General features: G+C 35.3%; 1 protein-coding gene across 1 annotated transcript in view; it reads left to right on the top strand.

Annotated features, from left to right (window-relative positions):
- Positions 1-14,870, top strand: part of Smp_138310 (putative slingshot dual specificity phosphatase) — a gene marked incomplete at its 3' end in the record, with an annotated part of 37,375 nt that overhangs the window by 11,718 nt on the left and 10,787 nt on the right. Inside the window, exons 5-7 of the mRNA XM_018799522.1 lie at positions 4,431-4,723; positions 7,791-7,851; positions 11,940-12,079. Of these exons, the coding sequence (XP_018651302.1) occupies positions 4,431-4,723; positions 7,791-7,851; positions 11,940-12,079 (494 nt within the window). The remainder of the gene's footprint in view (positions 1-4,430; positions 4,724-7,790; positions 7,852-11,939; positions 12,080-14,870) is intronic.

Below are 14,870 nucleotides of genomic sequence, written 5' to 3' on the forward strand. Positions count from 1 at the left end.
CGATTGTTAGTATCCTATTTATTATAGAATCAGTATATGATAATAACTTTAAACAATCACTTTAATAATTTCTTTTATAAATACAATATTGGAAGAATGTGAAGAATAACTGTCATTTGTATGGTGTAAATTTATAACCCAAAGTCTATGAGTGGTGACTAAGTACACCCATTTTTCATACTACTCTGATTCGTGAACAGTTTCCCCTTCATACTTTCATCTTCTTTATCACTTTAACATTTTATTCTTATTGTTAGTTTACTCTCATAGTATTTTCCTATTGTGCAAACGGACAAACTGCTTCCCTATTACATCAGACTAGATATTGTGTCAAACATATACATAGGTAATTTTATTGAAGTGTTTTTTAAAGTAAAAATGCCCCATCATTTCAACATTATAATGTGCCTTTTGTACGGTTCCATATCCAGTCACTGTTATAATTGTATTTTTTTGCTATATAAACGACCCAGCTATTCCCATTGCTTAGTATTCTTATACGATGACACTTGACAAGATCCCCAAATCAGAACACGTTGAACAGGAAAGAAATTGTATTCAAAATAACAATGGTATGTGAACAGCAATCAATAGTTTAAATATCGTTCATATATTTATAGTATAAGCATAAGAAGCTTATAGATTTTTCTGCAATAATATGCCCGGGCTGATCGGTTTAAAATTAACCAATCAGCGCGCAGCAACACCATCATGCATAAAACATGCTTAATCCAATCTATATCCCACTAACACCTCCCCCTTGAGCAGATTCGTAGGATCTGGTGTTAGGGTCCAACTGCAACCGCTTTACTGGTTTGCGCTTCCGGTTAGTCCATCTTCTAGGTAATAAGGACGTTGTATCATCCTTCGTTTGCACCTTGACTGTCCTGTCTGTTTCAGGTGTTTTGATCTCAAAGGTGTCTAGCAGAACATCAAGAGGTAATCTATGCTGCGTTTCGTTGTTGGAGATCGAGGTTGATTTCAGTTGGTTAGCATGACGCACCCAGATTTCTGAACCAACGGACACCTCGTAAACCACATTTCCTTTCTTTTGCACGATCCGACCAGCTATCCATGTAGGATGTTTTCCTCGATAGTCCATAGCAAGTACCTTTTGACCCACACTGAACAATCGTTTTTGTGCCCCATGATGACTATTGTACTGTTTCTCCATCATCACGTTTCGTTGCGGCTTAAGAGCTGGAGTCGGACGAATGCTCTCAAAATGTGTACGTATTTTTCTGCCAAGTAACGCTTCCGCTGGGGAGACTCCATTTGTTGTCTGAGGGTTCGGTGTCGAACGGTAGATAAACAAGAACCTCTCTAAGATCTCTTCGGTGTCCCCCTCCCCTCTTGATTTTTTTAGAGCATTTTTGAACGTACCAACAAAACGTTCTACCTGGCCATTCGATTGCGGATGGAATGGAGGTGTTCGGATGTGCCTGATTCCGTTCTGCTGACAAAATGCTGAAAAGTCTTTTCTGACTTCACCTGACGACACTGGAGTGTTTCGAATTGCCGCTACTGCAACACTCCGTATTTCTGGAACCTTTTTACCTGTCTTTTTTACATATGAGGTGGTGTCTAATGATGGACACGACACGTTACACACGCTGTTAATGGGTATATCCATTAATCCAAGCTTTTCTAACATATCTAGACCAAGTAGATCAAGGTTTGGTCGTTCTGTTAGATAGCATACTCCTTTACAGCTATTTCCATTGAAGGAAAATTCACATTGTAATTCACCAACTAGCTTCAGTACACCTCCAGATACGTTTTTAGCCGTTTTCTTCGATGGCTTCATTGGCGGTTTTCCCAGCAAGTTATAAGTCTCTCTAGACACTAGAGTAATATCGGATGCTGTGTCAATTTGAAGACGAACCGCTATACCATTAATCTGGATCGTAACATACTTTCTCCGAATGTCATAGTCTGTTTGAAGGGCTGCTACCAGAGAAAGTGATTTAGATTCGGCTGACTTTATGTGTCGAGGACGTTTGTGCTTCTGCTTAGGCTGGGACGTACGATTTGGAGGACAATGACCTTCTTTATGCCCACGTTTGTTACACATCTGACATTTATGTTTCTTGAATGGGCAGAATCGTACATAATGCCAATCACCACATAACCAACATGCAGTCGTTGGTTTGCTACTACTTGTTTTCGGTTTCTGAACTTTTAACCTCGTAATAGCATTGACACTACTGCAGGTTAAATTAGGATTTACCTGTTCAATCAACTGATTGTCGTGTTTGATGTTCTGTAGCCGCTTACACTCATCTGTTAACGTTCTGAGTGTGATGTTAGGATCTTGATCCAAGCGAGTTAGAAGTCTGGTTCTAATCTCAGCATCTTGTGGTGACTGGAGAGCTTTGATGAATATAAGGCATTTAAATTGATCTTCAGTCAACGAGCGTAACTTGAACTTTTCACATTCTCTGTTGACGATGTCTGCTAGAACACCATATTCATCGGCTTCTCGTTTCACCAAATTAAGACACTGGTAGCGAATACTAAACAATGAGGAAGATTCACCGAATATTTCTGACAGCTGAGATACTGTCTCCTCGAAACTGAGCTCTCGAGGTAACTTTGGTAATATATGATCAGCATAGCGTGCATATTCATGACTTTCCAACTTGCACATGAACAGTTGAGTCTTCCATTCGTCGTCTTGATTACAGAACTCTATTCTAAATGTGTCTTCCCAACGCTTGAACCACGTGAGAAATGTATTGCCACATTCGGGGTCATAATAGAATTCTGGGATGCTGCTGGCAACTGCATCACAAGAAGAAGTACTTGTAGTAGCATGTGAACTCGAGTAGTGTATGTTAAGCTGTTGCGTCAAAGTTTCTAACAGGCGCATTTGTGCGTCAAGTTGTGCTTGCTGTTGCTGTAGTATTCGGCTGAGCTGGTCATCTGATATAGGCATTTTGAATGAATTTTCCTTTTTCCCCGTCGCCACTGTTATAATTGTATTTTTTTGCTATATAAACGACCCAGCTATTCCCATTGCTTAGTATTCTTATACGATGACACTCGACAAGACCCCAAAATCAGAACACGTTGAACAGGAAAGAAATTGTATTCAAAATAACAATGGTATGTGAACAGCAATCAATAGTTTAAATATCGTTCATATATTTATAGTATAAGCATAAGAAGCTTATAGATTTTTCTGCAATAATATGCCCGGGCTGACCGGTTTAAAATTAACCAATCAGCGCGCAGCAACACCATCATGCATAAAACATGCTTAATCCAATCTATATCCCACTAACAGTCACATAAATGTCTCTCTTTCTATGACGACACGGTGAAACTAATCAATAAAACAGCATATTTTTCCTAAACGCTTTACTCAAAGAAATAACGACAATAGTCAGTCAACAACATTTTTATTTATTTAAACACAAATACTGGTACAAAGGGGCACCAAATACATATGCGCCACACAAATCTCATTTGGTTTGTGTGAGGGCTGTGATACTGCCTGGGTGCCCAAACCGAAACAGGTGGTTTTCTTAGGGACCCACACCCGGAGCCTTTGACCGGAAGGTCTGATCCACAAGGCAGTGGAGCATCGTGAGGAGATGCAGTCCCATGGTAGCTGGTGACCAACGATTGATTCATACTCCATTTGTTCCCTCAGGATACTGGAGCCCATGTGCACCATTGGTTTGGAATCAGGGTTTTCCAACTCCCCTAGGTGAACTTTCCATGTCCACCAACCCTGTTAAAGCGCCGGACATTCTCTCTTCATCCTCTCAATTTCGTAAACAACACCGGTGCCATGAGAAGGCAGTGAGTAGGACTTCCCTGTTAGAGGCTATATATGCGTGGCCATGTGAGAGCATTTCGAGAGAGAGGGGGGGCCTTCTCTACTCTCGGCCTTGTCAGAGAATTTAGGGACCAGTCAACAACAACGTCAAACCTGAAACATATGTGCATTTGTTAAAGTTGTCACATAATACAAGCACAGCGAGATGAAAGTATCAAGACAAACTCCAGATTAGCAAAAGTAATAACGGTATTGTTGATAGTAGAAAAGATCAAGAATAAAGAATATGAGATAATTTTGAAATTCAATATCTAATAGAATACAACAACAATAACAACGACCTATCAGTAAAAGGTTGATAAAATTAGTTAACAGTTTAATTATTAATGTTAATAGTGAGATTACAAATTCCATGGTCTTCAATTTTCAATTTAACTGTAATAAACACCTGAACTATTTCATCCAGTTTACAGTCAGATAAATTTGTGAATGACATTACAAATCCTAGTAGACTATCTATCTATCTAACTTCGTATTCAGAAATCTCATTTAACATGTACGCCTTCTCTCCTCATCTCTTATTCTTTGTCTTCTCCCACCATTTTTAAAGCTTCGTGAACTATTAGAAGAAGGATTTAAACAGCCATTACACAAATTTCGTCATTTTATTGAAAAACAAATCCTTACAATTTGTGGTCAAATGGATAAAGCAAGTGTAATATTTGACCATGTTCTATTGGGTACATCATTCAATGCATCAAATCGTGATGAATTGAAACGTCTCAATGTAACGCATATTTTAAATGTAACACGTGAAGTGGATAATTTTTTTCCCGGTGATAAATTTGAATATAAAAATATCCGAATATACGATGACGAACAATCGACATTGTTACCTTATTGGGAAGAAACGCATCGATTTATAAATGAAGCTAAGTAAGTGATTTACTTCTAATTTGGGCTAGTTTTTAAAGATACTGGTCTCCCATGATTTTACTGATTTTCTTTCTTTCAGTCAGTTAGCTACAACGTAGGACTAGATACATATATGTATCGGTCCAATTCGCTACACAAGATAATTACCAAATTCATAAAAGTAGTTACTTCAGTGGTAGTAATATATAAAAGAAAGATTGTATACAAGGATATAATACAGGGAGAAAGAATTAGTTCGTAGAAAAAAATGTATAAAGTAATTTTAATCTCACGGTTTGAGGAAAGACAAAGAGTATGTACACCTACACCATTGTGGTCGATTCTGAGCCATGTCACCCAGAGTCTCCAACCACTAATAATACTGCATACAAAAGGCGGATCTCCGAATACCAAGAAACAATTGTTTCGTCCTAATGTTCGTCACTCATTAATAGCATGCGTCTACGGTTCTACACAACATCGAACCCGAGTATCTTTAAGTCTTGTGATAAACAATATTGTTGTCCCCACATCCCTCTCCCCGAAGTTTGCACTAATGATGTCGTTCAGAAGGACGATGAAAGCTCCACGACCAAACCATCCAGCTCAGAGAATAAAACTCCATCAAAAACTATTGCTGTTCCCATGTTTTTTTTAAAAACGAAGTCCTGAAATGTCTACTTATTAGCCTCCACGCTTAACCTTAGGATACATTCCTCTACATCATCACAAAATGGCATTATTAAGGATATCTTAACGAAACTCTTCATAATTGCATAGTTCTTGGGAGACTCCATATAAACAATTCTTATATCCATACAGCTCATTAGTAGGTGCATATAAGTGATAACCATATTGAATAATTCGTTACCTAAATAGTCAAATCAATCGACTATTTTCAAATTTTGCGAATGATTATTCACTATTTGGATTTTATTGTTTCCATATTTTGGTACATAACAAAGATTCTGGGTTTGATCCCTGTTAAAATCGTGGGTGCACGCTAATGAAGAGGTCCTATTTTAGAACGAAACAGCTATTCAATACTTCATAGTTTCCATTGAAACCCCAATTGAGATGAATCTATAATGAATATAACCTACAAATTGGACCAGCGCCACAAAAACCCTTTCAACTAAACCTAAATGGTTATCGTTAAATTTAACCGTGACTCTTCACACCCTAACCGAACTAGTTTTACCGTACATAATTTATAGTAATGATGATGTGTAATTTTCATTACTGTTATCATCTCACTAATTGGAAATGATTATTGAAAATATTGTATTAAGATATGCTTTACAAACCCACCATCTGTTTGGGAAAATCCAAACAGTTACATGTAAAGTTTCTTCAATTTTAAATAATGAAGTAAATGGTTTCTTGGACTGATCTCCTTTTTTGCTTAGTCTGACGTCAAATAATTAATTGTTTATGCGGGATATTAGAAGATCCGTCGTTTCTGGAATAGGACAGTTAGTATTCAAAAAAGTCATATCATGAATTTAACGTTTAATATAAATTTTAATATCAAACATCATTTAGTCATATGGTATGTAGCATCCATCACAAATATGGATCAGTTTAAGTTGCCACACCGTACCAGTATGTCGAGTAGTTGAAGCAATACGAGTAACAGTGATAGTAGAAAACACTAGAAATCGACTATTTTGTTCGAGAAGAAAGAACGAATTCGCGAAATATAAAGTTTTAGATAGTTTCTAACCTTGAGATATAAGGAAAGATGAGTTAATACATCTTTTCCATTCTGACTAATTCTAAGTCGTTTCATTTAACAACTCCAACCATTGCTTACAATAATCACGCTGACCTTAACTAGATATTTTGCAACTTCCTGTACAGCAAAGTCTAACAGTCAGTGACTTTGAGGGCTGATGTAACGTATTGGTTCGGGCACTCGTTACTTTTCTTTCAATCTACTCCTACATCCACGAAAATCCCGCATCGAAGTAGGCGTTGGTTGAACATAAGTAATACATGTCCTAAGCATCGTAGTTGATAAAGATTCACTATCTCATCATTCTTACATTATTATAGTACTCTTATTTTATTATTTATTTATTTATTTATTTATTTATTTATTTAAACACATAAATATTGGTACAAAAAGCACCAGATAAATATGCGCCTCACAAATCTCATTTGATTTGTGTGAGGGCTGAGATACTGCCCAGGTGCCCAAACTGAAGCAGGTGGTTTTCTTAGGGGGCCACACCCGGAGCCTTTGACCTAAAGATCTAATCCATAAGGCAGTGGAGCATCGTGAGGAGATGCAGTCCCATGGTAGCCGGTGACCAACGATTGGTTCATACGCCATTCGTTCCATCAGGATAATGGAGCCCATGTGCACCATTGGTTTGGAATCAGGGTTTTCCAACTCCCCTAGGTGGACCCTCCATGTCCACCAACCCTGTTAAAGCGCCGGACATTCGCTCTTCATCCTCTCAATTTTGTAAACAACACCGGTGCCATGAGAAGGCAGTGAGTAGGACTTCCCTGTCAGAGGCTATATATGCGTGGCCATGTGAGAGCATTTCGAGAAGGAGAGCGGACTCTCCCCACTCTCGGCCGTACCAGGGCATTTGGGGGTATAGTACTCTTAACCTCAACATTGCTCACTGGTTTAGCCCAACATATATTGTTGATTGTAGTTACTGGCTAAATAATTAAATAGGTAGCAATAAAACATGAGAGTTGGTTGAGTACATCTTGAACACTACTCTCTTGCTCTTTACACAATTTTGGAACAATTACCGAAGTTGATAATTGTAAAAATATTATACGTTCTTTATCGTAGTCGGATTCGATTCATCGGTTATATTTTCCTATTTTCAGTCATCAAGTGAGCATTATTTCTCTCGTTCGTTTTGTTGAAACTGTGCATAGAATATTCAATAAACGAAATTACCTCAAAAATTGTTTCATTTCCAGTATGTATGGCTCTCTTATTATCTAGAAGTATTTCATTTATAACCCGCTAAAGTGTCATGCTTTCCGTATTCTGTCATCTATTACTATCATTATTATCATTATTGATATTTTTCTTTCCACTTTCACTTACTTTTAGGATTATGGGTACACGATGTCTTGTTCACTGTAAAATGGGCATAAGTCGTTCAGCATCTACAGTAAGTAAACACAATCTTGATATGTTTAGTATGCTCAGTATGATGTTTTGAATTTAACGTAAAAACGTGAAGATAATTTTTGTGACGTATTGTAATTAGCCGAGTACGAGGTGTGGGTGGTCCCTAGAGAAGGAAGATTGTTGACTGATACTCATAGAGGACTGACTAGTAGTCTAATTCCAGTTCGTTGACTCCTCAGAAATGTGCATAACCAAACTTAAACGACGAAACCGAGCTCATGACTTTCAATTGTAAAAGCAAATTGCATTATGTTTAGACTCAATTAAGCAATAAATCCAATAGTTCACATTCTTAGCTGTTGTGCAGTCCATCGAAGTGGAGTAGTGGTTCGGTAGTTTGGTCGTTCAGATTATAACCACTAAGTCTCAGATCCGAAATCCCCTCCACCTACTGCAGTTTAGACAACTGAATAGTATCACTAATCCTTACACTTAGAGTGTGGCTCGAATTCGTACCTGATAAGTCAGTAAATAGAAAATCAATCCAACAAAAGAAACATATCGCAGCATTGAGAAAGGAATTGAGAAAGTTCGGCGTAGAAAATTTCCTTACTGACAATATCATTTACCAAAGTTATACAACCATATTTTTGACTAATTAACACCCACAAGTCTATATGCAATAAAATGGATACACCTTAACTCTTTTTTTAGAATATCAAAAGTGTCTTTAACTATCAAAAGCGATTATGTAATTGACTGAAAGGTGTTGTGAAACAGCAAAGTGAAGATAGATTATAAATGAAAGATAATTGTTCATTTGAAGAATATTTTAGAATTGTGACTAGAGTAGTGTTGCATCATAAAGGGAGAGGATAAAAGGTTGTAACTTCTAAAACTGGAAAGAATTTATTATAAGTATGGTGAGTCTTTCTAATCACTGTAGAATAAGAGTTTCAACAGGGCGTCTTTTAAAGCCCAGATGAGGTTCGGAATTATGAATCCACTAATCCTTGTACAGGGTATGTATTTCTGTTCTGTATTCATTTTTAGCTTGATTGTTTAATATTATAGGCGACTTTAGAAACTGCTTCTGAAGGTTCTACATGATCAGAGTTGATTGCGTATTTGAGAATAGATCTATCTGTCCCGAGCAATGCTCAGAAATGTGCTTAGAGAAAGTACACTTTGTGTAACCGATATTACCTGCTGCATAACCTCAAGATTATTCATTAATACGATTTACGTTTCAATTAGGTCCCAAGATCATTTCATCGTCACTTAAGTTAGCTACTAAAGCATAATTACATTCATTAGTCTATTTCCACCTGAACTTTCTAGTAATTGTGGGGTAGTCATTGAAGTTAGTCAATTATACTGTTGTGTATAGTATCAATGTTTCTATTTCTAGTAATTTCGAGCTCACAACAGAGATAGTATCTTTATTGGTTACGTTCAATCACTTAATATCACATATAGTGTAGGCAATGATGTTCACACATTAAATTTATCTATCACATTAAAATTTGATCGCTTGGAATTCTATCAACCTTAATGACTATGATGGACATGCTATTGGTTTCGATTCGGTGATCAGTCATCTTATTGCCTGCCACTTCGCTAGTTCATTGATTTATGAAATTTTGTAGAAACATTAACTATGTTTCACAAAAACTATGAATCATTGTTTGATGATGCTGAGGTCTTCCCGTTTTTGTTAATCTCCAATTAATGCGCTTTCCTCAACTTGATGAGAATGATAACCAGAAACGTTTGTACAGAAATATTTTCTTAAAGAAAGCTGAAAGAATATCCAAAGTTTTTGATGAAAAACATACTGGAGAAGTTTCCAGCACTTGTTCGATTCGTCGACTGACTCCGACTAGTTGGTAAATGAATTTTCTCACATTGACCATCCAACAGTTAAGATGTTTTCGATGAGTAACTGCGTCACACTTGACACCGTGGAACTCCAATGGTCACAGTTTTTCATTAAAACTCCGAAAATGTCCTTTAGAAGCTAGTCATCAGTGACCACATGATAATTGTTAGTACAGGGTTTTGGGGATTTTTGAATTTTATTGAGAACACATACCAACATAAGTTAGACAACCAATAAAAACCTGAATGGGCTGAAGATTCTGAGTTCGATTACCAGTTGCAGAGTCGTGGATGAGCACTGCTAAAAAGTCATATTTCATGGCGACATGGGGATCCATTGCTCCATCGTTTTCAGTGGTTGTCTAAAATAGATCAGTTCTATACAAGTCAACTATCTCCACAACCCCATACTGATAGATTCTTTGTGTTTACAAAATTCTCATCCATAATAATAATAATAGATGTGAATAACAGTGGTTTTAGACCTTTAATGAAACGGTTAAGAATTGGTCACGATGGAATAAAATACATTGATTATTTATCCTCTTCTTGATTCTGAATTCCAGTGTTCGTTTCTGCATACCTTTACACTCTGTTTTTTAACCATACTCTCAGCGTTTAGTCTTTATTATAATTTCTACTGCATTATTTCTGTCTTTTTCACCATTAATTTTGTTAATTTGATCTCATCCTACTAATGTGGTATTACTAATCGTCCCTAAAACATTTGTGTCGGAGTCTACGTTGACTATGACTGAGAACAATAAACTTGTGTTTATAAACCAAACCACTTTACAGCAGTAACAACTCATTATCAAAGCTTTTATACAACCATCTGACGGCAAGTTTTTATGAGCATAGAATCACTAATCGGTTAAGTACAGTTTGTATAGGACCAAGCACGTTTTCATTGCTTGTTGAGTTCAAAATTCAATGAAAAATGCCTCGATCTACGACGCTCTATATATTCCAATAGTTCAGTATTTAATTTTCTAGCCCTTAATCCTTAGTTGTCTTTAATCAAGGGATAAAACTATTTAACATATACAAATTCTATGTCGGTGTATAGAACTAGTTAGGTTTACGTGAACTATTAAGCTTCACATTCATGATCTCAATCTCCACAACCCTAAACTGGAAATTTAAAAACGTCAAATGTCCAAGTCTTCAAAACAAAATTCACACAACCTTTACTTTAGTTTTGATAAGTTAACAAATCTAACCATTTATTTTCACTTTTGTTTTAAACTTTCGTAACCATGACAAATTTTCTTGTATGAACAGCCAAAATTTAAAAAATTATGCCATTTTTCACTCACCATCGTTTTTTGTAAATACAATGTTGTATGTAAGCGATTGAAATAGTTTGTTTGTTTGTCAATAAACATATCTATGCACACACTCAGATTTGAAACCAGTTTAAAGATCATTTTTAAACATGTAAGAAAGTTTATCGAATAATTGATAAATGAATGCTATGTCATTAATATCCATCGGAGGTGAAAAACAATAGATGAAATGTTTTCTGAAGATCTGTGTCTCATGCTTCCTTACAACCATACATTGAAATGATCTATCTACAACTCTAAGAAAATTGAACCTCACCTAAAGAATTAGACTTGGTTTGTTCATCACAAAGATGAAGGTGTTTCAGTCTTGAGCTACCGATTGATTATATTATAAGATTTGATTAATGGATATTGATCAATGTCTCGCTACAACCTTAAGCTTAACTTGTTTATATTACTAAGACATTATAGGATATTGATTCCAGTGTAAATAATTAAGCTAAAAGACCACTAAAGTAAACTTTAGCCAGAAGAGTCATGCTTTTCTTGAATGTCCCAGTACTGATGTCTTCTTGGTGGTACTCAACCAGCATCAAACGTATATTCAAAAATTTCTGGCGGTCGATTGTACCATATCTATGATAAGAAAAAGTGTTTGATGAAATTTACAGTATTTAGTCGTTCAGCAACAACATCTCTCTCTCTCTCTTATTCCATCTTTAACTTTTAAGGATAACGGTTTGAACGTATGATAAACTTCCAATTGCCTGTCATTTGTAATTATCCTTTCCTAGAGTACAGACCATCAATGCCTACAACCTAGCTTATAGTTCATTCCAAATTAAGCTAATTCGAATCAAGTACAATTATTGATTACTGATAAGCTGTTTAGCAACAAGCTTACCACTTTATACTATCACATTTTATAAATCAACTATTCTTTTTTTCTTTTCTAAAGGTCATTGCATATGCTATGAAAGAAAATAATTGGGATTTAAAAACTGCGTTATCTTACGTAAAAGCTCGTCGTCCATGTGTACAACCTAATCCAGGTTTTATGAGAGAACTACACACTTATCAGGGTATATTAGAAGCAAGGTAAAAGTGTTGATCTGTTTTTTTCACTATTATACATGTTTTGTGTGTTTTTCTCTTTGACGGAAATATTATAATATGTTTTATATGATCAAGAAATATTAGCATCTCCACAGAAAAATTAACGTCTACTGTTGTATAGTATAAGTTGATATCGATCATCTAAATTAGTGCGTTCATCTTTACCCCATCTCCTCATCCTCGCCTCCCCCTTGATTTCGAAGATCTATGATGAAAGTACAGAAGTGTGTTCACAATGCAAATTGAAAGTGTTTTTATCATCACTTCTATGTTTTATAAACAATAATGGATGGTGGCTAGCAGCGGAATCCAGGACGCGCGTTTCGTCCTGTTTGGGACTCGTCAGCCGAATGTACCTGCGTCCCAGAGTTTGTTATATCCTGGTGAAGAATAAAGTAGGAGTAACTTCTGGGATCTATTAATGGACTAATATTCTATAAATATTCTTATTGTATAACTATTCAGTAATTAGATTGTGTGTATCTATATTCGTCTTATTATAAAATTCATTTTGATCTATAAATTATTATTATACAATTTACGGTTCCTAAATTGTATTCAGTTTATTGATTACTGTCTCCCACGTTGACAGCCACATTATGAATTGATCTTGTACAAATGTTATTTTTTATTTTATGGTGTGATGCGGTCTGTTTGTCTGGTATATAAACCAAGTATGTTTGAAATAAATGATTCGCATAGTAGGAGCTGGTATTGGTGTTCTGGACTTAAGTGGACAGGCTAGGCGGACAAAGGACCAATAAAGACGCTAGGCTGCTCGTAGCGGTTGAACGTCATTGGTTTGGCACAGTGCTAAGATAGGATAAGTCGTATTTCGATTAGTGAATAAATTATGTGGTAAAAAGCCGGGCTTAAATACACACTAGAGTTGATATTCACTTCGGGACTCGAACCCAGTACTGCTCACGTCAAACTCCATCGCGTTATCTACTTAGCTGCTGAGTTTAGATAGCCACTAGCTTATGTAATTGGGTGAAGTTTTAATTAATTTTCTTATTGGTTGTTTGAATCTCCCGATTGATGTTTAGGAGGCATAAAGAGACTGATCAATTGCAGTCCTGAACATCAATGTGAAGATTCAAACAACCAATACAAAAAATGAACTTTTAATTATGCTGACAACGATATAAATGTGGAGGAATATAAGATTCTAATATGGATGAAACATATTTCTTATCATATCATTTTATCATTAATATGTAATCTCTTTTTTCCTACTGAAAAACTCCATTATTTAATCGTAGAAGTAGATTAGAAATGTGAGTAAAGACTGACTTTCCTAATTTTTAATTAAACGATGAATATAAACTATGAAATGATAGAAACAGTATGATAATTCAAAAGTAGAATAATTTTGATAACGATTAAATTTACTAAGCTGAATGATTCAATGGTTAAGTGTTCATTGTTTAGAACAATAATGAAAGTTTCTTCATTATAATCTAATTCATCTCAAGAATCTTAAATATTACCTAAAATATAAATTATAGATTATTATTCTACTTGAAACTATTCTTAATAAACAGTTAAATAGGTTACTATTTATTGAGTTTGGTTTGTGTATGTGCATCAATGCGTGTATTATGTCGTTTATATACATATATATATATATATATATATATATATATATATATATATTGGATTACAATACAAAATCTACTTTCAGTATCTAATCTAATGAAGAAATTCATTCTAACTGTCACATGTTTCTCACAAAACTACAGAATTCAAATTGATATATATGATATATGATTCCTAGAAAAATTAATCCCTATTCTCTGTCATCTGTGAATACATCAACGCATCAAATATACTGAAATATTCAATGTAGGGTTAGCTAAAGTACTGATTAATTTAAACCGTAACGAATGTAGTAGAATTTTCCACTGATGAGTATACTAAACATAAGTTAGATCTTCATTTAAACAAATTTCCAATTTTTTTTCAGTTTGTCATTATGAACTGAATTTATTTTAATAATTATTGAAGACCATAAAGCACTGGACAGCTATTTGTATTATCCCAGTATCACACTCCGTAGCATCTCCCATCCACCACCCTACTAGAATTCTAACCTAGAACCTTTAGGTCTCACAGCTAGCTTACAACTTCAGACTATTGCGTTAACATTGAATGAATTTATGGACAGCAGTAATTATTGAAACGTGAAAATGGATTCATAACTCGTAAATTAATCAGAGAATCAGTTAGATATCTTTGTGCAAACAAAGCAAATAGAACATACAGGATAAAGATGATAATACGATGCATTAACTCGCTTTTGATGATCTAATATTATGAACACTTAATTGTGAACAACAGTCTTTACTTGCAGATATTTTCCAATGTCTTTAAAAAAATAAAATGGTCAACTTTTTCATATGTCAGTTAACTATTTACTAATTTAGTTATTTGTCCAATTTGCACGAAATCAGTGATAAAATCTAGTCGAATAAATACTCTTCTTTCATTGCCTCTGTTTCTATGTACTAACAGCAATTATCTTGAGAACATGTACCTAAATAGCAAATAAGCAGTGAAAACAACCAAAGTTTCAGTGTGGTAGTTGTAAGATACAAATTTGCTTATTCGTCAGAAAATTTAATTTGTTTGTTAATAAAAGAAATAGATGAATTGAGGCCTTGGGGATAGATAGTTGAAGGTAATCGATAGGGGGTATCTTGACAACTACGTACAACCACACAATGTCTAAAAGCAGTCCATACTAGTTGCCACAATGCAAATCGATCAA

Source organism: Schistosoma mansoni, chromosome 3 (assembly GCF_000237925.1).
Source record: "Schistosoma mansoni strain Puerto Rico chromosome 3, complete genome".
Taxonomy (NCBI): Eukaryota; Metazoa; Platyhelminthes; class Trematoda; order Strigeidida; family Schistosomatidae; genus Schistosoma; species Schistosoma mansoni.